General features: G+C 49.7%; 1 protein-coding gene across 11 annotated transcripts in view; it reads right to left on the bottom strand.

Moving 5' to 3' along the window:
• Positions 1-23,442, bottom strand: part of PTPRF (protein tyrosine phosphatase receptor type F) — a 395,877-nt gene that overhangs the window by 48,587 nt on the left and 323,848 nt on the right. For 6 of the 11 annotated variants that reach the window (XM_080406869.1, XM_080406872.1, XM_080406870.1 and 3 more), the window contains 6 exons: positions 21,136-21,441; positions 18,007-18,200; positions 11,306-11,332; positions 8,962-9,079; positions 6,153-6,731; positions 5,417-5,514 (listed from right to left, as the gene is read on the bottom strand). In XM_080406869.1, the coding sequence (XP_080262995.1) occupies positions 5,417-5,514; positions 6,153-6,731; positions 8,962-9,079; positions 11,306-11,332; positions 18,007-18,200; positions 21,136-21,441 (1,322 nt within the window). The remainder of the gene's footprint in view (positions 1-5,416; positions 5,515-6,152; positions 6,732-8,961; positions 9,080-11,305; positions 11,333-18,006; positions 18,201-21,135; positions 21,442-23,442) is intronic. The other 5 variants (XM_080406875.1, XM_080406873.1, XM_080406868.1 and 2 more) reach the window with 3 other exon arrangements.

Here is a 23,442-nt window from a genome sequence, read left to right on the forward strand (position 1 = left end):
GGGGGGAGTTACATGCTGTACCAACTATCTGACAAATTCCACGAAGGGCTCACAAACTGGTACCCAAAACAGCGGCTTTGCAGGTGTGACACTCTGTTGCCATGACAACAGATGCTGGTGCTGTGGCAGCTATGGGCAGGAGATTCCTGCAGCTTTTCCTTGCTGTGCTTGCAAGGGGCTGCTGGGCAAGGCAGGGCAGGGCAGAGCTGCTGGTGGCCCGGGGCAGCCCCCACGCACAGCTTCCCACCTTGGGCCCACCAGCCCCTCAGCTAATGACATTTTCTCAGTGCCCTCAGTGTTGCAGATATGCAGGACCACCCCCCCCCCCCCCCCAAGGCACAGCAGCCATAGGCACTGGTGGATTAGCTGCACCAAACAGCCTGTCTGCCCTGGGAAACTCAATCCTGATGGAACAACTCCTGTACCTGAAACCCTGGGCACTGCCTCTGCAAAGCCAGAAACTCAAGCAGTTCCTGGAGACAGAGACAAATGGGGTGTACAGAACTGGAGAGACCAGAGGTTGTGCCCCAGCTGTGATAAACCAGCCTGTTTCTTTCCACCAGGCGACCGTCCAGCCTGGCAGAGGAGGGCTGGATTCCTGATCGCGGTGCAGAGACACAGCATGCCAAAAACTGGCAATGGCAGAGCTGGAGCATGTTAAACCATGGCAGTTATTATGTGTCACAGACAAGAGACCACACAGTAAAACATGCTCTTTCCAACAGCAGCCTTGAGAGGGAAGACAGCTCTGTGGAAGAAAAATTACTTGAGGTAAACCAGATTTTTCACCAGCTGAGCTCACTGTTCAGGCTGATGCAGGCAGCAAGGGAGGGACCAAACCTTCCAAGTCACCTTTTCAGCAGGTGGCAGAAATCTGCAGAAGGCTGCTGGCTTGCTGGGGCAAGGGCAGCTGATCAGCACTCTTCTAATGCTTAGTGCTGGAGCTGGGAGGGGGAGGGAGGCCCTGGAAAGAGATATGAAGGACAACGGAGCACAGGGACCAGGCTAGGCAGCTCTGCTTTTGTGCTATCCAAACAGTGATATCCGCAGCATACTTCAAATCCTCTTCAGGTCACTTTGCATGGAGGTGTGGATGGGAAAAGAGCCCCAGCTTTTTTGTGGCTGAGAAGAGACTCCCAACAGAGCAGCGGTGAGGAGCCAGCAATGGAGAAGAGATGCAATCAATCACTTTTGTTGACATACTACAATCTTCAGGGATGAACTGCAAAAATGAGTACCAAGAACTAAAATAACAGAGGTTTTCAGGGACAAAGCCCCTGCTGGCTGGTCCATGTGCAGGAAAGGCTGTCAGAGGTAGGATGCGAGGAAGGAATTGTTCTCTGCTGTGACTCCTCTTAAGATACTTTCTCCTGGGCTTTAATCCCTTTCTCTGAAGACATGTACATTGGGTGGGTGCTAATGTGAGTGAAAAAGGTGAAATGAAGAAATGCTTCTTATAGTGCTGGAATATCAGATATTTAATCGGCAGGTTTCACCTTGCTCTGACACAGAAGTAGGCACAACAAAGACAGGAGTGCTAGACTTCAAGTCATCTGAGCAGCTTTGCAGTCTGTGCCAGCACCATCCGTTGCAATGATAATGCAATAGTACAGGTCCAGATATTCCCAATGAGAGCAAGTCCGGGGGTGTCCTGGTGGAGCAGTGGGACCTCTCTTCATGCGCTCCAACACAGACTTGAACAAAACCGAACTTCCAGCTTTAAGAGCTATGCTGGAAGGATGCAAAACCCACAGAGTTCTGTTGCCTCTCAGATGAGATTTCTCATTATGAATTCTTTCCTGGTAAAAGTATCATGAACTGCTTCTGTGTGTGCTCTAGGGAAGACACTCACCCACTAGCTGCCTACACATGAGGCACCTGCTGGGGATGTAGCTGTTCTCCTGGAGCAACAGGATGCAGAAGAGATGGTCAGGCACTTCAGTTTCCTTGCAGGCTCTGCACTGGAACTGGTCAGGACACAGTCTCTGATTCAGTCCTGACACCAGATGATAATTTTTACTGCCATACACAGACATTTGTGTCTAAAGACAGTGAAATTGGCATTTGCAATGCTTTCCTGAAGCATTCTCCACCATCCCCCCTTTTCCCAGTTGCTGTAGCAGTTCCACGTTCCTTTACCTGCCACAACACATTGTCTTCTCAAATGTTATGCGTCATTAGTTAAGGCCTCTACACAAACCTTACAATAATGTAAAGTCTCAGAAACAGTCATTTGTGTGCAGCTGAAGATGCCCGGGAGCTCGAGCAGGAATGCTATTTAGAGGTTGCATCATGGCCCACTGGTAACTACTTAAGTCAGCAGCAAATTTGGCCCAAGGGCTCTGAACTGCCAAACATTGCTGACTAGCCCATGGACTGCTGTAAAATGTCATTTGTGCTACTCTTACCCACAAGAGAAGATTGGCAAGGCTAGGTGGGTCCAAATGTCACTGCTGAAGGTCTGCTGCTTGATTTCAAGGCAGCAAAGAATGTATTGAACTAAAAGATGAAAAGACACATAGTGTGCAACACTGGAAAAGATAATGACTTGATGGAGAAGCAGACAAGGTTGCCTCTTTTGCAGGCAGGAGTAATTACTACATTCCATGGGACACACTGTGAGAAAGCACTGCCCAGCATTCTCAGGGTTATTTCTGAACCAGTACCATCATAATTTTCAAAAGGTGCTGTTCCTTCTCCCTATTTGTTGAATACCTTGTGATGCTGCCTTTAACTAATATATCCTCTGTCCTGCCCTTAAGTTGAAAAATTCGTCTCAGGAAAGTGCAGTTTCCCCAAGGAGAAGATTGTATATATCTTGCACTTTCCATGAAAGCTCCAGAACAGTTTTCTGCAAGCTCACTGGAACAGAAAAGGAATAGTGCCTCTGTTCCACCACAACTGCTGGGCAACATTTTACACGGAATTTATCTCCTGGACCAGAAGAAGCTGTGAAAATTCCCCAAAGAGAAGTCAAACCTTCATTATTGATTTGGTAGCAATGAAAATTCCTAAGGTCTCAGTTCATCCCCTATAAAAACAAAAAAGCATCAGTCCTGCCTGTGCCTTACTATTCATTGTCAGAACAATATCTACTTTAATTAAATCTGTTAACGTAGAATATGACACCCTTTGGGACATAGATTTAGCATGAGACTGTTTATCAAGTGTAGATAATACTAATTGTTCCCATGGAGATTTATCTGCTATGCTAGTTACAGTATTAGGCTCTGGCCTCAGCATCCCATGTGCCTGAATTAGAGGAGAGAGGTGCCTTGTTTATAAAAATACGAAGTCCTGAAGGTTAAGGATTTCTTTTGAGTGGCACAATCAACGACCTGGAGCTGACCCTCTTAGCTCCTGGCCTTGACTCATGTGTGCCTGCAAGTCTAGGAACATTAATAGAAAGAAGACACTATTAGAGAAATATCCTTTTAACACTCTCATTTGCATGACTGCTCTTCAGTTAGCAAGTGGCTAATGCCATCTGCTTCTGTGTCATCTGAGGTTTAACCCGCAGCAGGGGCAGACCCTGAGTCACCGTCTGTGTAAACAATCACAGCTACAAGGCATCAGCATTACGTCCTTGGCTCCTGGCTACCTCCAGCCACTCCACCATCCTTATGTGGCAGTAATGCTCCAAAGGTCACACTGTCCCTTTCTAGCACTGTGCTGTCAGAGAGAGACGTGGGCTTTGTGCCACAAGAATAAGGCAAGATGAAGCAGACTGGTTCTCCAGCAGAGTGCAAAGTAACAGGGCTCTGTGAAGTTCCTTGCGGCCAGATATCAGAACACTGATCCTAATGCACCCTACATCTGGGAAAGCTTTGAATACCAGAAGGTCTTCACAAAAGCCGTGTCTGCTTCAGCTAAACGCTGCATGTTAACAAGTGCCTGCTATTGATCATGGTAATTCAGCTTCAGGATTTAAACAAGGAGAGTGTAACAAGGAAGGGGAGGTGCTCACACACAGTCTGATGTAGAGGCAGTTCAGGACCTTCCCCTCATTCTGCTGGCCGTGGGTCTCCACAGCTCATGCAGGCCTTGCATTTGCTCTTGAGGCACAGCACGGCAGGATGCCTGTGCAAGAAGGAAGGGAAGTCACACTGCTCCCACCCCTGGCCACCTCTGCAGAGGCAGCAGATAGCTGCTGAAACTGGGTGGAAGATTATCCTTGGCAATGTGACATGTTGGTCTTGTTTCTTAAAGGAGACAAGCTGCACTGAGATCTGTAGAAATTTCCACCGCACTCAAGTCTTTTACCCACTCTGTGATCTGCACTGGGGGACAGATAAGAGCAGGAAGACATCAGTGTTGTCTGCAGCCTGGTGGATGACACTACATCCAGAACTGTGATGCAGAAAAAGAGAGCAGCAGCCATCCCTGCAGTGCTCCCTCTGCACCGACACATCTTGTGCTGCTCACACCTGTAACACCTTCTGGAAGGGTGATGATGCTTCTCTCCTTCGCTCCCTGAGATTATGCATCTCCCTTGATGCTCTGCAGTAGCTCATAAAGGCAATACAGATGTTTGAGACAGGACACATTGCAAAAGGAGTCATCCTTAGTTTGATTCACTGGCTGGTTTTCAGACCACTTTTTCCTGGTGGTCTGTTGCAATTAAGTCGCATTTATGACTTTTCATACTTCAACCAAGTCAGGCATCAGGACAAGCTTGTGTAACCACTGTCTCGGAGCTGCAATGGCCAGCCTGACCAGTAGGCCCCGACCAAGTGATACTAGGTAACAAGTTACTTGAGAAAGCTGATGGAGGAGTGAAGCACTGCTTGGGACTGCGTAAAAAACCACCACAACTGCTCATGGGAAAAGCATCAGTGATTTGGGATGCTGGACCAGTTTCCATTTGCCTTTGAAAAGGCAACTAATTCAGAGGCACTATCAAGGTACTTGATGGTCAAGATCGGTTTCTAGCCAGATGGTGCGAAGCCAGAAATACATATTATGATCGCCAAGACATCCGCATTCTCACACTGCCTCTGCTCAGCACATGCCTTCACTGCCTGGCACTTCCTGTTGGTGTGCTTCAGCCATCATTATTCACTCCTGTTTTGTCACCACGAGCCATGCTTACTGGCCATTCCACAACTGATCAAAACAGAAAGAAACAAAACTACACACCTTCTGGCCAAAGAAGGCTGAGAGGAAGGAAAGCAAGCAGCTTTCTGTGCTCTACTGTGTGCCAGTGGTTCACGTGTGGGTGCTCAAAAGCAAGAGCAGATACATAACTTAGGCTTGGAGGTCTGAGCTCCACAAGAACCCAGGCCAGTGAGCAACGTGACCCTGCTCGTCTCTTGGGTGATGGCCTGAAAACATCATGGCAGGTCAAGATGCCACTTTCCACTGTCCTGCTCACTGCCACAGGTGGAGCTCCCTGTCCTCTGCATCCCACCCTTACCTTAAAAGGCACTGCAGATTTATAGGAGTCAGGCACTTCCCAGCTCAGCAACACAGACGTTTTCATGACGGCATTGACGCGGAAGTTCTTAGCAAACACTGGAATGAAAAACAAGATATTTGAGCGCTGTAAGGCCAGTCAGGAGGGAGCCAGGCAGCAGCTTGGCTCCAAGTCTCTCTTTGTCTAACTCAGCAGCAGAGGTCAAAGAGTTCAGCTACAGCAGAGAAGCGAGGGATGAGGAGAAAAGAGCAACAGCCTTTTACCAAGTCCCCAGTCTCCAGTGGAGTTTTGCTTTTTGACTATACTTTCCAGCACCACAGAAAGGAAGTTGTAGGCTGAACTGCAGCCTTCCTTTCTCCCCCCTCCACTCACACTCTCTTGGCCCTTTGCCACGATCAAAGAACAGTGGTGCTCAGGTACTGGATCTGCAGATGATCCTACCCAGCTGCCGGCTCCAGTTCAAGCAAGAGCCTTTCATGTACAGATAAAACATCAAAGTGTGCCTGTGGAGCAACAAAGGCAATTAAGCTACCACCAACGCCCCTCTCCCCTCAAACAGCAACTTTAAGGAAACCTTCGCTGAGCCTCCCCTCGCCGAACTAGTTTTAGACTAGGGAGCACACTGTACCTGATCTCATTAGTCAGAGCGAAAGGGAACGCAGTCTCGTGAACCAAAGCAAAGGTCCCTGTCCCGGAGGCAGAGCTTGCTGTTAGGGCTTGTTAGCGGGGCACTTACCTTGCTCCACAGGCATGGTCCGGGACTGGATGCTGGGGCTGAGCGGCCCAACCCCCTTATTGGTGCGGGCCCTCACTTTGATGTCGTAAGTGGTATCTGGCTTCAGATTTGTCAAAGTGATACTTGTGTCCCTGGTGATGTTAACGAGGTCCTGCTGGCTATTTATGTCCCTGTATACCACAGTGTAGTTGACGATCTTGCCGTTTCTTTCTGCCAAGACTGGAGGGTCCCATGCAACTTCTGTGGTGGAAGTGGTGAGACCCACCACACGCAGGTTCTGCGGGAAGCCACTTGGCACATCTTCCGCAGTAGTGATCTCCTTCTCAAACTCCTCTCCTGGGCCAGCTCTGTTCTTGGCAGACAGTCTGAAGAGGTATGTGGCCCCCTTGTGCAGGTTGGTCACAGTGTAGTGATGGTCTCTCTTCCCGAAGTCTATCGTGTTCATCTTTTCCTCATCAAGACGTCTGTACTGCAGCCGGTAACCCAGCAGCTCCCCTACCATCTCCTTGGGTGGGTGCCACTGGATGAGGGCTGTGTTCATGGCTGTCGTGCTAATCATCATGGTGGGCTTCCCCGGGACTGCAACATAAACACACAATGACCATCTATAGCCTGGGAGGAGGGGAAGGAAGGACCGCTTCTGTGCTGCTCAGTCCGTCAGGATTGAGGAAAGTGGGAAAGTTCAGAAAACAGGGTGAAGAGGATGACAGACAATTCACATGGATAGAGGCAGACTGACCCTAATCCGGTGGTGAGGGAAGCTGGAGCTAGCCAGCTCTTGGCTGCCATTTTCCCATGTGCTGCCATCTAAACAGAGAATCAATTCAGCCATATCCAGCCCCAAAATTCATCCCCTTTTACAGGAAAGGTTTAAGGTACCTCAAAGTATAATATTTATCTCAGAGAAGATCTGAGAAGATTGTCCTCCCAATCAGTGGTCTTCACTGGATGCTGGCCCCAGTGCACTGTATCACAACAGGCACACAGAAGCCCGAGTCCAGCATCCTGATCTGTCTGGAGGCAGACAAATTTCATCCTGAAACCTTGCAGTTTTACCATCTGCAGAGGCAGCGAGCAGAGCTGGGCGGGCTGTTTGCCATCAGAATACATTTTGGTTTAGCTGATGAGCAGATTCGTGATGTCAGTGTCGATGTGAGAGGTGAACACAAGCGTTCCACAGGATTTTTGCTTATGCTGCACAAGTCAAGGGGTGCTGTCGTCACTGGTTAGGAACTGATGGCTTTAAATTGATGGTTTAATACCTTGATCTCCTTCAGTTAAAAAAAGGATGCGTCTTCACATCAGCTTAGATTTGTAAACAAATCAACTGATAGGGAAGATACTCAGAATCAAAGGAATGGGGCCATCGATATGAAAACGAAAATGGGATTGTAGCCAAACCTAGTTACATATCCTTGCACAGTTTTGAAATGTATGAGCCCACAGACGATCACAAGAGAAAAATGCTTTTGACAGAATTATGCCCCGATTTTGCCATCAGAGGGCGATACCAACACTCTCCTTTGAGGTCAAGCCTGCAGACGAGCCCGTACAAAGGCAGCTCTGGGGGTGGTTTTGTACCTATTTAAGACGTACAATTACATTTCCACTGCCAGTGCCATCCTCCTTGCACTCATAATACAATGTCTAACAGCAGCTAGTATTAAGGGACACATTATTTTCAAAGCTGATTCCAAATATTAACTTTAAATGTGCATCATAACATGGGAAGACCCACTGTGGTTTACAGTGCAACACTGGGATGTTTAAGAAGCTTTTCCTGTTTATAGGACAGCTGTAGCAATTTGATGAACAGAGCATACATCATGGTGAGGCACAAGGGAGACAGCATTTGAGATTGTGACAGTGGAAACTACCTCTGGAGCTCCCCATATGCAGCGCGGAGGAGATGGCAAGCTGTTCCTTGTTTAAAAGCACCAGGAACAAATGCTCTCAGTTTGCACAAGCTGCATTCCCATAATAACAAGTGGTAAATACTGTTCCTGCGGCTGGTGTGAGGAAGCAGCAGGATTATCGGTTGTAGGACAGGTCTAGTGAGTGGAAATCGTGGACAAGACAATGTCAACTAGTTGGTGCCACTGCCAAAGGCAAGCTTGACCGCATCCGGAGGAAAGCACCTGATGAACTCCTGGCTGCCCCTGCTCCAGGTTGAGGATCCCGTGTTGCACTAGGCACAGGGTACGAGTCTCTACTGAGATAGCAGAACCAACCTGGCTGGGATCACCAGGACCTAGAAGTTGTGTTCGCAGCACTCCTATGGCAGGATTTGTTGTGTTCCAGATTTTACCATGACTCTAGGAGCAGCTGGGCTCACCTATATAAGCCTGGGGAGGCAGCAGTAGCAATGGCTGGGGGGGAGCTGAGAAGCACCTCGAGGAGCCCCCTGTGCCAGGGGCCATCCCAGTTACTGCAGGAAGCAAGAAATGGCACTCGCCTGCGAGAACAAGGTGAGGACAGGCCATGACTCCAAAGCTGAGGAGGGCCTGGACTTTCAGGCTTCCTCTTCCCAGGTCTCTGGACTATGCAGATGAGCTCAGACCCATGAGTTTCATTGCTCTCTCACAGGCCCTGGCAGTGTCTGTCCATCTGTTTGCTGCACTTTGCTCAGGTGATCCAGTGGCAAAGCCTGTAAGTAAGGGCTGGAGATCACAAGAGTATGTACCTCTGCAGCGTCTCCAGCCCTCTCGCTTCCTCTCGTACAGTTGCCTTGGCCATACTCCCCATGCACCTCTTGGGAGGTTTTAACACCACCCCTACTGTGGCTGTGGCATCCACTCCCCACACTCACCTGCCCCTGTGGTGGTGATGACTTTTGGCTTGCTGCGGGCACCATCTCCTTTGGTGGTGTAGGCAGCGACTGTGACAGAGTAGGTGGTTTCTGGCAGCAGGCCTCCAATGACTGTCTCCTGGGATTTCATCCACGGGGCAGAGAAGAGGCAAACGAGAAGAGCAAATGCTTGTTACTGGAGTGAGCAAGAGGGCACTGGGGTCAGTGTCTCCAACAGCAACACACCGACACACTCACTGGCTCACACCCACGCATCGCACTGCAACACACGCATCTTGCACAGAGCCAGCAAACTACAAGTGCTGCCACTCGCAACGCTCACCTGCCTAATTTCAACCCTGCCTCTAACACTTGGCCTTTCCAAGGACCCACCAGCAACCTGTGTCAGCAGTTGTGCTCTCCCACGGCTTCTGCCAAGAGGGAGATCTGCTCCAGAGATGGTCCTGCGTGAAACCTGAGAGTAAGAGGACTGTGGAGCTGTGAACCAGAGCAAAAGCCAGTTCAGCTGGCTGCGGAAATCTCTTGGGGGCTAATTTGGGGATTTTTAAAGCTGCCTCTTGCAGCAGAGCCTCGGGGAGCACAGAGAGGCAATGCAGGGGCGGGGGGCCCCAGGCAGGGAGCACCTGCAGTGCTACAGCATCATGCTCACCCTCCTTGCCAGGCACAGCGTTGCAGGGATGGGATGGGGTCATTGCAAGACGCTGGCAAGACCTGGAGGGAAAATCCTGCACTATGGGAGGTCTGGCAGCAGAAAGGCAGACTCGGCAGGGGTCCTAGCATCCTTGCATGCTCTGGTTTCCTCTGGGCAGGAGGAGGGCATGGCTCTGCACCTCAATTTGAGATCAAAGAGGGGAGCGCTGCTCCTCCCTCCTGGCCTCCAGCGACAACATGACTCGTGCCAAGCCTGGCTGGCCAGGCCTGAAACAAGCAAACACAGTGAGCTCAGCAGCTCCCAGCGAGCTCAGGGCAGGTACCCCTGAACTGCAGTTATCTGTGGGTGCTGTGAAAGCGACTGGGCCATTAGCACTAACAACCCATCAGGTCAGGGAGCAAGAGACAACCGGGCTGGAGAAGCTTTTGGAAAGGAGACAGGGGCTCTCGGTTGGTTGCAGACAAGAGCAGCAGAGATGGAGAGGGTTAATCTCCAGTTGCTGAGGACAGGCCGCATGGGCACTGTTAGAGGCTGCTCCAGGGGTCTGATCTCTGCCTGGGGGATCCCTGCTAGCTTGAGGGGTACAAGGGGCACCTGCGGTTGCTCTCAGAGTACAGCCAGTCTCCCATCACTCGCACAAACACCCACGCTATTAAACCTGCTGACTTCCAGTCAGTGCTGCTGGTTCAGGTTACCTGCCCAGGCTTACTCATGAAAACCACCACGTTACCATCGCGGAACCAGCCAGCCCAGAGAAAAATCAACAAGCACCAACAAGAACCCCGCCAAAATCACCGTGTGAACCAGAGTCCGATCCCAACTCCGCCCCTGCAGCAGATCATGTGTGCGGGTGAGTGGACACGCAGTCCGATCGGTGCCAATGGACCCGCAGGGGAAGCACTCACACGAAACCTGCAGACTCTGAACATCCCAAGAGAATTCACTCCTCCCAAATCCATGCAAAGAGAAATTCTCACGCAAAAGCATGCCACCAGGAGCAAAGCAAGCGAGCTGGGAGGAGGGGAGAGCGACGAGGGATGGATGAAAGAAGGTCTGATTGCATAATGTAAACACAGTGCTGTCATGACAAAGCCACTACGAGCAAGAATCCTCCGTATAAAGCAGGAGAAATACATCGTGCTGGGGAAGCTCACAGTAGGGCACGTAATGGAATTGCTGACTCTAAAAAGGTCATTTTCTACTTTGTTCCTCCGAGTTTATATTTAAAAATTATGTGGGAAAATTGGATTTAACTGTTTAAATGTGATTGCTTTCTTATTACTATCTGTGTTTCAGCCAAAGGTCACAGTTGAGAGTGTAGGTTATTTTTTATGACTATGATCAATGTGGCTTAAAGATTATATATCTAATTTTACCATGTAACTTGGTGGGCCAACTACTGCAGAAAGTAGGATGCACCTCTGAGTCGATCACTTGAGCTTGCCTAAAACTGCACTGCAACAAGCTGGAAATACAGATTATAGGAAATGTCAATTGCTTTTCTGCATTTAGTAGCAATCTAAATGCCAATTTTCTCTGGATTTGCTGCTTGTGGAAGGTTTCACAATGTAACTCTCCAGCCTCATTAAGAGAGTGAAAGGGATGTTTTGACAGCACTGTGTCTACAAAATTCACAAATTGATTTACCAAACCCCTCTTTTCCAACCTGGAATACACACAAGTGGTACTTACATGGTCGACGGAGTCCTCAGCTCTCCACTGATGGGGGAGAAAGGAAGGAGGAGAGAAAAATGGAGACACAGAATTTTAAGGGGCAACGTGTAGGAAGGGAATGACAATGACAACAGCAGGGGTTAGCAAGACTGGGTTGGGGGGATTACAACACTTATACACAGCGGGTCACTTGGCATAGGCTGTGCCAAGGGAAGAAATGGCATAGAGCAATTTTCTACATGCCGCTAGCCTGCGCAGTAGATCTAAGATCATTCACACAAACAGGGTCAAAGAACTTCCTTCTCATATAGATGAAGAGGTCATCATTCTTAACTTTACCGTCCTTTCCCCTTCTGGCTTTGTTTGCACTTTTCTGCCTCTTCCATGAGCAGAAGTAAGAAGGGACAGCTTGTACCAAGGCTCTGGGGCTGACTGCTGCCCCACAAGTCACTCACAACAGTTCTGTGGCCTAACCATCAGTTTCTGTCCTAGCGATCCTCTAGCCACCATCTCTTGGCTGAGAACCAAAGACTTCAACACATAAAACTCAGAGGGAACTCTGCCACGGAGCACCAATGCAACTTCTACAGAGCCTCTCTCTCCTTTATCATTTTCAAGAAAATGCTCTGGGGACCTCAGAAACCAAGAAGTGCTGTCTCTTGTAAACAGTGCAAGACAGGCTGAGATGCTACACAGAGCTTCACACTAAGCTGCTCCACTCCAGCGGCGCAGCATGGCTTGCAGCGAGGCTAAAACTGGTGCACGTACTGAGGAAACAGCTTCTCACTCTCAATTTACACAACACCAAATGGCAAACACTCATTTGGCAAGAGCAGCCCTGCAGGTAAGACTTCTACACAAACCATTTCCCAGCAAAAACTCATGTGGATTCCCAGCCACGGCAGCTCAATTAGGGCTCTGAAGAGGGAACACGCAGGTTTCTGGCTGGATTTGGGGTTCTAAAGCATCAAAGCTGCATTGGGGTGGTGAGACTTAGCAGACCTTGGCTGCTGCCACGCATGCCTGTAGCACTGCTCTTTGTGGTTGATGCACCAAAGGAAGGTTTGCAGAGATCACAGCAAACTCTCAGCCAGGGTGATGCGTTACATCTCAGGTTACTAAAACTGCCTGGAGGAAGCACCGGTCGATGGGTTCAAGCACAGAGATGAAAGTGGAATTTAGGTATTATTGCCCCAACACACAGTGTGAGCCTTGGTGAGCCTTGCTTCTGAGTCTGAGCTGCCAACTGTGAAATGGCGCTCAGACACCGACTTCCTCGGGACACCGGGAAGTCCAGCTAACGCTGCTGAAGTGCCTGGGAACCTGCAAGGGTGGCAGAAGCACTAAATGGTATTAAAGCCTCAGGTTGCCATTTGTAGTCAGGCTGTTTGAGGTGGCTTTCACAGGCTGCAGCCTATCACAGTGGCAGAGTACTCTTCTCAGCAGTAAAATACATGGTATACCTTCAAAATATTTGTCATTTTATTCTCTAAATTCAGAAAGAAACAGCTATTGGAGAAACGTTCCTGTAAGATTTTATTATAGTTACTTTATTTGATGCCATGAGACTGCAGTAGAACTATCCCCCTAAACTATCTTAAAATATAATTTCAACAAAAGGATCAAGTTGTCCTAAAGACTTCCTATAAAGCCGAGGCCCTCACTAAGTATTATGGTCACTAAAGGCCCTCCTTCCACACACAAGTTGGTGTTATTTCCAGTGTCGCATGCTTAGCTCACCCCAGGTCATTGCTGTTGACATTCTACCTCTGCCAGCCAGCCCAGACCATGGCCAACAGCCACACACTCTTCCCTGCTGATCTGAAACATGGCAAAAGTCTTACTACAGGAAGGATACAAGGCCTGGTAGCTCTTTCTCCAAGAAGCTTCTGCTCTGATGCCACGTCCCTGCTGTATGGGGGCCACGTGGATGGTAACACCCCAACATGCCTCCACAGAGCTGCAGGAGCAGAAGGTGACACTCCACCGCAACGAACAGCAGAGCGGATGTGGGCTCAGGAGGCTCCTGCATCTCACAGCCTCTCATACCACAGCAGGGAGTTTATCACCCACTAGGATTTTAGACCAAGTATTTAATGTTCAAACTGTTTGCTCTTATGTTTCAGTGGACTTTAATCTTGCATCAGATCAGAGTGCAAAGAAACGCCTTGAGATCTGTGCTGGAGGAGTAACAGTGAAAAGCCAGGCCTGCATAAATACCCTCGTATAAATTCAGTTTCATTATGAAAATATCATCTGCAGATCAAAACATTTCCTTCCTTAAACTAGCTCAATTGCTTCTAAACTGTTTAAGGTTGGTCAGTAAGACAAATTGATCTGAAAAGCCCAGGAGCCGTCATAAAAAGAACTCAGACAGGGCTGTGTGCATGAGGCAGGATGGCTCAGGGAAGTGCTAAAGCTAACAGAGTGTATTTATGGCAGCTGCAATCCCTTAACATTTCATTTTACACTTCAACACCGCACAGCGTAGTCATGTCTCACCAGGGAACGTCCATTTTCCCTAACCATGGCTCTTGCAAAAGACAGACTCATGCCCTCCTGAACAGCCCCAGCTACAGGAAGCTGGTATTGTGGTTCTCCTGGAGATTGTTCTCCTCTCGGCTTCAGCGACTTTGGCAAAACAGCGGAACTCCAGATGTAATCTTGGGTGCTCAGCTTGTGGGATGCAGCAGTCTAAGGCTCCCGAATTTCACCTCTGTCCATTACTGAAGTGCCTCTTGGATGACGCCTTTCAGATTTGTTCCACGTACAAAGCAGAGTACATCTCACCTCCATGCCAGACTCCTACCTAGATGAGTACACATGCATGAGGAGTTGTTCCAAGTAAAGATCCTTGACTATCACACAGCAAAAGAAGGAGGCTGTAAATTCCTCTGTGTTACGCCTGGGGTGGGCACTGCCCAGGGAGAATAGAAGTCTCTGCTTCCCCTTCCTCCTTTGATCTCAATCCAACAGCTTGAAGTGCTTGCTGTTACTTCTTCCTGCTCTTCTGGAGCAAGCCGATGGGACGTGCACTCAGTCTGCATGCTGGATGGAGAAGCACTGCCTGCGAAGACCACACAATCTTCCCGTGAGCCTGCAGCACACCTCTTCCCTGCCACAACCCTGCAGAGTAGGAGTAGGAGTAGGAGGAGGTGTCAGGAGTCTCTTTTCCATAAAGCCTGACCTCCTCGTCCAGCTGTACCCAGCTGGCTCCCAGCAGCAAAAGCGTTGCAAAGCTCTCCAGGCAGGCGGGATGTGCAGAGGGCTGTGAGCAGCGAGGCTGATGTGCACGCTGCATCCCCAGAGCAATGCAGGCAGCAGGCTCCCTGGCAGATACACTGCACAGTCGAGGGCCGAGGCAGTTGTCGAGGCCACATTACAGCCTGGGGAGAAAGTCACCCCTCAAGATGTTCCAGTCTGGGCCGAGAACAAGCAGGCTGGCAGCAGGACACAACGGATCAACAGGTAGATTCATGCAGGGTCTAGCTGCCTGTCTTGGAAGGAGCAAACCAGAGTCACACTTGCATGGGGGAAGAGGCCCGTCCTCCCCTGGCCCTGCTGCTTCCTTTGTGCCCAGTGCTCCAGGCTCAGCGCTGAGCTGTGCAGGGCACACAGTCCTGGCACCTGGGAAGGGATGGAGGGCATCAAGCCCACTGCTCCTTCTGACACGCAGCAGCCGCCCAGGGATTGGAGACCAAGGAAAGCAGGCGGACCCCTCCCCTCCACTGAAGAACCTAATGCTTGTGCCCCACGGCCCTGCTGTCCCCCCTGCTCCCGCAGGCTGGCGAGGACTTGTATGGGTCATGGAGTGCAGCTGAGACCCCGCACTGGTGCCCCTGCTCCTTTCGAAGGTGCTTTCTCTGTGCTCAGATGTGTTGTGCACAAGACCCAGGGCACAGAAATGAATCTCCTGCCACCACCCACCATGGGACCTGGCTGAGCCATGATAGGCAGTGCCTGTGCAGGAGGTGGCGTGGGTATCTGACCCAGCTCTGCAGCAGTACACATGCTCTCCCTGGGCGCTTCTCCACAGGGCACGGTCACATTTGCTTGTCCATCAGTCTGTCAGTAGGAGGTGAGAGCTCAGACTGGAAGGCACAGAGAAGTCTGACGGAGGTAATCAGTCACAGGCACAGCCACAGAGGGGAGGAGAGGCCTCAGCTCCATGGCAGGGCCTTCCTAAGAACTGATTACTCTCCCTAGGCAGGAGGCCGTAAAATAAAATGTGATCTCTCCAGCACTAGGGCCACTACTTCTCTGCTGATGTTTTAGTCCTTTCTGCTCAAATGGTTTTGAAAACTCAGGATCTGTATTATCTGCATAGCTAACATCTCCGTTCCCTTTCCTTTTTCCTTTCATCTTCGTTTACTCTCTTCTCTTTCTCATCTTCAATCAGGAAAAATCACGAGTCAGCTTTAATACCAGTGTCTTCATACCATCTGCAGGAAGCAGATTACATGGTACATACCTACTCAAAATCAGCTGACAGCCTGGTGAGGCAGGAGGAGGAGCTCTGCCTACATTTCCAGAGAATTTCTTCTTGAACCCCAGATTTTCAATCAGTTTAATTCTCTCCTTGTGCACTGGTATAAATCTTCATGAATGTTTATACGTACTGAACTGTAGCTATATTCTGGTCATCTTCATCCTGTGACCTTCAGGGAGAAGTGTTCCAGTGAATCTTTTTGTTTTCTTCCATGGAAAATAACTCTTCCAAGACTACTTGTTAAAGTTTGATCTGGCTGTTTGCAAAGTACAACTTTGTACATCTTGTACAGCACGGCTGTACTGAAAGATGGCAGCTCTTACAAGGTTCTTCAACTTCTGGAGCAGATGTACTTCATCACAAGCACAGGTCATGCCTGGCTTCTCACTCCTTCGGGAAATAAAGATCTCTTCTGCCAAGTCAGTGAAACTTCTTTCCTGCAGAGTCATCACAAGAGTGATATGACTCCTTCACTGTAGTCACTTCTCTGCAACTATCTTCTGGCCTTTGCTTTCATACAAAAACTACAGTGGATGAGTTCAGCACCATACACACCAGAACCCCCCCCCCCCCCAACAAATAAAATCATAGCAACCAAGAACTTTCCCACATGAATTCAGCAAGTACAAAAGACTGGTAAGTGGTCTGGCAGGCCAGGAAGCTTTAAGCAACTTGCCTCCTTGATGCACACATTCAAAATAATGCAAAATCCATCACTCCTTGGAAAGTTTCTGGCTCTGGCATCCTCATTCCTGCACATTACCATGGGTTTTTTCTCTCTGAAATGTATGAGTAAGGAGCGAAAACGAAACTGGCTGGGCAAGCATAAAATATTTGAAAACACCAACAAGAACATTCCCAACTTCAGCCACCTATGCTTGGGACCAACCCATTAACTCCAAACTCCAGCTGAACAACACAGCATCAATTGTTCAAACAACCCAGAAGATTATACCCTCCTGGAATAAGGAAAGGGCAGTAAGCAGCTTTTCTAATGACTGAAATAAAGCAACACATGAAACATAAACAGAGACCTGCCCCAGACAACACTGCAAGGACCCTCAAAGCATTTCCTCTCTTTTAAAGTTTTCCCCTTCCACATTATTACTGTGTTTTATCCTTCAGAATATGAATGGGGAGTAAAGCTGCCTCTGTGCACTGTACTCCCCACTGACAAACACATAAATGATTCACAGCTGCGTTCAGAAGACAGATCAATTAATCGTTGCAGCTCTCCAGTATTTATATTGGGCATCATTCAACCAAGCCAGCTCTGAATCGATTACTCGTCGCTTCCAACAGCAGCAGATCCTGTACTTCATTTATACGATTATCTTTGTTGAGAACAGCATGGGTCATCCAGGACGAAGGACCCTTGCTCCAAAGAAGAGTTGTATTTCATCAGACAGGGCACCAAAATTTTCCTTGGACCCTGGGAAAGAGGCAATTACGCATTGCTGGGCTGAGCAGAGGGCATATCCATGCCTGGAGCACAGCTCTCAGTCAGTGAGTATCCAGGAGATCGTATAAATATGAGCAAATTGTTGTACGGGGATTTCAGAGGGCAAAGTCACTTACAGGCAATGTGGGCTTGCACCTCACTTTTTTTTCCTTCCCCCCTAGCCCTTCCCAGACTCAGTTGGCTTCACTGGTGGTTTGACTTCAAGAGGCAATGCAAGGTCAAGTCCCTGCCTTGCCAAAACAGGAGGGAAGGGAGGCTTTGTTGAGCTGGAGGAGGGCTGCCCAGCCTGGTGTGCTGTGCCCACCCAACGGTGCAGAGCCACCCCTGTGCCCCGCCAGCAGGCAGCACCCCTGTAGACTGCCAAGAGAGGAGCTTCACCCTGAACACAGTCAGTAGCATGAAATAAGCGGACTCAAGGCTTACTTAGAACTCTCCAATAGTTTATAAACTGACTGGCAAAACACAGCTTGCTCCAGCTGGCATCTGCACAGGACATGGCAGGCAGAGAGAGGTACGTGTTGGAGAAGGGGTAAGAGAGGAGCATTGTCCAATACATCATCTTTCCTAAAGCAATCCTTTCCTGATTGAACTTTTTACCCATTTGTAAGCCACAGTTCAGGGATAAACTGTTCGCCTTGCTCAGACAGGGCTGAGTCCCACACTCTGGAGCCACAGGAAAAGTACAAGGAATACTTGGATCTATCCAGCCTGGCCCTCCGCAGAGAGGGAAGGTGCCATGCCTGCCAGCCCACAGTCCCCACACTGTACCTGTGCTTCCGACAGCATGACGTCCTTGATCACTGGCTGTCCTCTGGGCTCGTTGTTTTCCAGTTTCACGTACGTAACCTGGTACCCGCGGATCTGCCCGTGCTGCTTGTTAGAGATGGGCAGCTTCCAGCTCACCCGGATGGCCGTCGAATTCACGGACTCTACCTCCACCTTTCTTGGTGGGGCACTGGGCACTGCAACACACACAAGGCAGACAGTTAGCAGGTACCACACAACCGCTGTCAGCTACCTCTCACTCCTTTGCTACCTCCCCTCCAGCTCACTGCAAGGATGGTCCTGCTGACACAAGTTCCCCGTGCTTGCCCAGGAGGTCGTAATACTGCAGTTTTCCAGCGTAACCATATCCCTGACCCTTTCCCAGCATCCGAGCACTTTTTCTACGCGAAGTAGGAGAGAGCATGACTGTGATACGCAGCAGCACCCCTAATAAAAGCCACTGTGCTGGATCAGACCCAAGGTCCTTCTATCCCCCTTCAGTCTCCAGCAGTAGGGGAGCAAGGAATAATCCAACAACATAACAGAATATGAAGAATATGTAACCAACTGCAGCTCAGGGTGCCCTGCAGCAGAGGCAGGTGTTTTGAAGCTTTCTTTGCATCCTGCCTGTCACAACACTTCCTCTCAGATCCCTCTGCATACATTTAAACGCAGTCCAACAGCCCCAGGTAGTGTGACTGGGAGCCAAGCCTGCCTTTCGGGGAGCCCTGGTACCTGCCACCAGCCAGAGTGCACACGTGCTCTTCCCCTGTGACAGCGAGAGGTTAATGAGGGGGAAAAGCACCATCCTAAAACAATAACCCAGAGCTCAGAGACAGCAGTCACTGAACTCAGCCAGATAAAGGGGCCTGTGGGGATTGTGACAGCTCTGGGGACTGTATTTCATGCATGGCTAGCTGAATGCTTTTTGATAATAAAATGAAAAATTACACTGCCCAGAAAATATCAATTTTCTTGCAAGGTGAGGCCCGTTTAAAAATGTATTTATACCCTTATTTACCATTTGGAAAAATTACCTCCTTATTACTTTTTGCTCTTGCATTGACTGTGACAAAAATGTCAATGCTAAAAAATTAGCCTCTTGGTTGCTCCCGGAAAACTCCTTCTGGCTGAAGCAGCTGGGAGGAAGAGGTCTGCACGCCCTGCGGGGGATACCGCTGCTACCCAAGTGCCCAGCACCCGAATGAAGGACCTGAGCTCCATCTTAGCACCTCTACTGCAGGACCCTTTCCACCCTCCACTGCCTGGGAAAATCCAGGGGTTTGGAACCCTGTATGCCCTAATTCTCAACACAGCAACAAATAACAAGTATTAGATAAATTTGGGATGGGTAGCTGACAAGCAGACATAATGAGTATTACTATTTCAACCAACTAGATGGGATGAAACAGCTACCCAGCAGGTAAGCACAGTTTTTAAGCTGTAGGGCAATTCATTATTTTCCCCAGATGTCCTTCTTAATTGTAGATAATTAAATAAAATAGAGAAAAGAAGAATGGAGCATTTTAGCACCATGAGGCCACCTCAAGGTATGGGAATGGAGGGGGCTGTGCTTGAATAGTTACCACCTTCTGGCTGGAGCAGCCTACGCTGTAATCCACAATTCACTTAGCGCAGTGACCTTGCACAAGCCACAGGGCTCTCCTGCCCTAGCAAGACACCTGCCCACACACACAGCTGGGAGTCCAAGCAAAAAACAAGATCCTCCCTGAGAACCAGACAGAAGCTGTGTGTCGAGGTCTGCTGGCACGAGAAGGGGGAAGGCCTCGGCGGGGCGCGATACAGGGATGTTGCAGGGATATGAAAAGATGTGAATGTGAGCAGACCACAGTGTTTCAAGGAACACTATCCTACCCCATTATGGGAAGTATGTGCTGCATCTGAAACCCAAACATGGGAAGTACAATTCATTTTCACATCAGTTTAGCATTTCTCATTTCTTCATGGGTATCTACTGAGCATCGGCATGTCAGAGGGATATGAAATCACTCCTGACAGCTAAGCTGGAATGTCCAACCATGGTGCCTGAAAACTGACTGAGAGAGCTTGTTGCGACATTTCTGGGGTAGCAGCTTCCCCGGGCTACAACTCTGCTGAATGAGAACTGAAGCAAACAATACAGGCAGCAGGACACACACAGATGTGTTTGCAAGCCCAGGAATGCAGTCAGAGAGCATTCCCAGATGCCACTTCCCAGGGCCACAGAGACATGGGGCACAGTGTCAGCCCATTTAGGGAAACTGTAACATGTCTGGTTTCAATTTGCTATGCTGACTGGGCAATGCAGAGATCGTCCTTTCTTTGCCTGGATGCTGCATGTCTTTCTTCTCCCATTAAATCTGCAGCTTCTGGGGTCAGCATGAAGCCATGGAAGCTCCTACTGTCACCCTGAGCTCTGGCACTTTCAAAGGAAACGGCTTAAGTCATGATGACATAACTGACAGCCCTGCTAATACAAAGCAATTTCTCTTTAAAGCTGTCGTATCCAGTAAAGTGTTCTGTACATGTGGGATTCTGACTCTTGAGCAGAAGAACAGATTTATATAAGCTGTGGCTTGCCTGGAAGCTGAGCAAGGAAGCAGCTTTCCTGCAATATCTACAAGTTTCAAATGGATTTCTTTCCCCCTCTTTAGTTTGCTGGATTTCAGGTCAACAAGTAAACTTTTAAGTCCCGATCTCATAATGTGAGAGAAGCCTTTGGCTGTGAGAACTCACATTACCTTCAGCGAAATGTAAACCACCACCACCGAACACTAGAAATCCAAAATGGCAAAGCAGCGTAATGCCTCCTCACGCGTGCAGGAAGCATTGCTAATACACGCAGGACCCTTGTGGGACCATGCCAGGACATCTGACCCACAGCCTGGAGGCAACCATCATATATCACAGCGAGGGCCAGCAGAGCAATTCCCCTACTCCACTCCAGGGCAACTGTGGAGACCCACTCCCTGGAGCAGCTGACCAAAGCACTGCTCCCAACAGCCTCTGGTCCTGCTTGAAAAGCACTCCCAGGCCAGTATCCCCATTCCCTTTCCCCCTTCCAGCAACTCGGCTAGGAGAGTCCTGGTTACCTCAAGGCAGTAGCTGAAGGAGCTGTTCAGTAACACCTACCATCCTCGTCAGTGCGCACGTGCATCGGGATGCTCTCCGGTCCTGGACCCACATTGGTGTGAGCCCTTACCCACACCTTGTACTCGGTCCATTTCTCCAGGTCCTTGATCTCCCAGCTGGAGTGCTCCCGTCCAATGCCATCCACCACATGCTTGGTGTTGTCATCTCCTTCCACTGCCTGGTAGGCAATGGAGTACTGGGTGATGACCCCATTGCGGCTCTGGGCAGGCGGTGGCACCCAACTTACCCGGATGGTAGTGGAGCTGGTGCTTACACACTCAACTTCTTGGGGTGGGGCGGAGGGGGCTGGGGATAAATAAATGAAGTGGGGAGATGAAGGGAAATGAGTGGAAGGACAAACCAAAATGCACAGGGAACTTTTACCCAGCCAACTGAGCACTGAACATACACATTCAGCCAGCAGCCTCCTGGTCAACCTCCTGCCTTCCTTGCAGATCATCAAAGATGGCACTAGGGGCAATTTGTATTTGAAAACTTGATGAACAGTGTGGAGACAGAAGTGCTGTTCTGTATCAGAGAACATATCTTCCCAAAGCAGTTCTGGACGCTTACTTTACCAAACACAACAAATGGCAGTAAAGGAAGGAACAAATGGCTGGGGGGAAAGAGAGAAAGGTAGGGAGAAGAAAGATGCTTTCAGTGGAGATCTGAAGCAGATGGAAACCAGAAGAGGTAGGAAGCTACAGAAGGCAAGAGTGGCAGAAGGGAAGCTCACACACCAGATTGTACAAAGGCTTGCGAAAACCTGCTCCTAGACAAGTGGAGGAAAGAAAAGAGGGTAGGGAAAGCAGGTGATGGAGGTTGGCTGGAGTGTGTCCAGGTGGGCTTTGAAATTGGGATCGTGAGCAGCACTCTGACCCAGGTGGGAGCCAGGCACCACGTGGAAACTAGAGATAACATGGTTGTGCCGCTCCACACGTGTGCCTAGTACCTAAGATCAACTGCTTCATGCCTGCCAAACTGGTTACCTGCCTCAGTAGCTTCCTGGCCTATGGAGCCATTCAGGGGAAGGTAGGCAGGTCTTGTTCCCTCCCAGGCAAAAACCACCAGCAGTTTGTGTTAACTTCTAAGCCCCAGCAATGTTAACTGGCCACACGGGGAGGAATGGGATCTGGCCATACTTTTCATCAGTATGAGGAGCAGCTCCCTCCACACAGCATTGCTGGGGAAGAGCAGCTAAACAAATCTTGGGAGGAAGAGAGGGACTGGGAAAGGAGACAATGACCTGGACAAAGCAGAGCATCTCTAGGACACTTGCCTGGCTCACCCCCTTCTCCAGCCTTGCAGAACTGCTGTCCTGTTGCAACAGGGCCCCAGCAGCATGGGAGCTCTCTCACGGCGGCGGCAGCGCTCTCATTTGGCCTCACTACCCAGGCACGCGGCAGACAGCGTGCTTGTACAGAAGGCAAGGGTGGAAGGCTGGAGGAGGAAGGGAGCCCACCCAGTCAGGGAAGGCATAAAGGAGATGGGTGCATTCCTGGGTGCTTGCACAGAAGGCAAGAGCCCTAAGCAGAGAGGGCACCAGCACACAAAAAAAGCACACACAGTTGCTGTAAGGGTAAGAAGCTGTTTGGCCAAGTGAAAATGAAGCACAAGGCATCTTGCTTTGCCACGGCAGGTGAAAGGCCACTTCTATTCTTCACTGCACCCAGAAACCTAGAAATGCCTGAAAGAAGGCTGGTGCGCTTCCCCATGATGCAGTTGAAGCCATCGGTGCACCAGCGCCAGCCTTCCCAAGGAACAGGGACAAGCCTGCCTACTCACCACCTGCACAAAGGTGAACACGACCTACGTTACTCCAGATGGCAGCAGGGACATCAGATAACTAAAGCACCCAACGATTGTGCCTTGGCTTTGCTGGGCACAGGTCGGCAGTGGGAGAAGATTTGGGAAAGCCGGGGACAAGCAGGACCTCTGAATACCACTGGTGACCTCTGCACGCTGAGAACAAGGCCCACTTGCTTGCAGAGGCAGTCACAGGCTGCATGTTAACTGTTAGTGCCCACGTCTGGGATCTGGGCCCATCCCTGACGCCTAGGCTGGGAAGCCTGGAGACAGGAAAAATGGAGGGAGAGCAGTGATAGAGCTGGAAGAGATGATGCCTGAGCAGAGTCAGGCTGCTGCTATGGGGGCTACACTGGAGGAAAGAGAAGTCAAAGCAATGCGTGGAGGAAAACAGTTGCCGATGCGTGGGAGGCAGAGCGGGATCGGCCCTGTCATCTGATATATTGGAAGGGAGCAGGAGTAGAAAAATGAATCCTCACGCTCTTTTGGTTAATCAGCAGA

Source organism: Falco punctatus (genome assembly GCF_963210335.1).
Source record: "Falco punctatus genome assembly, chromosome: 11".
In the NCBI taxonomy this organism is placed as follows: domain Eukaryota; kingdom Metazoa; phylum Chordata; class Aves; order Falconiformes; family Falconidae; genus Falco; species Falco punctatus.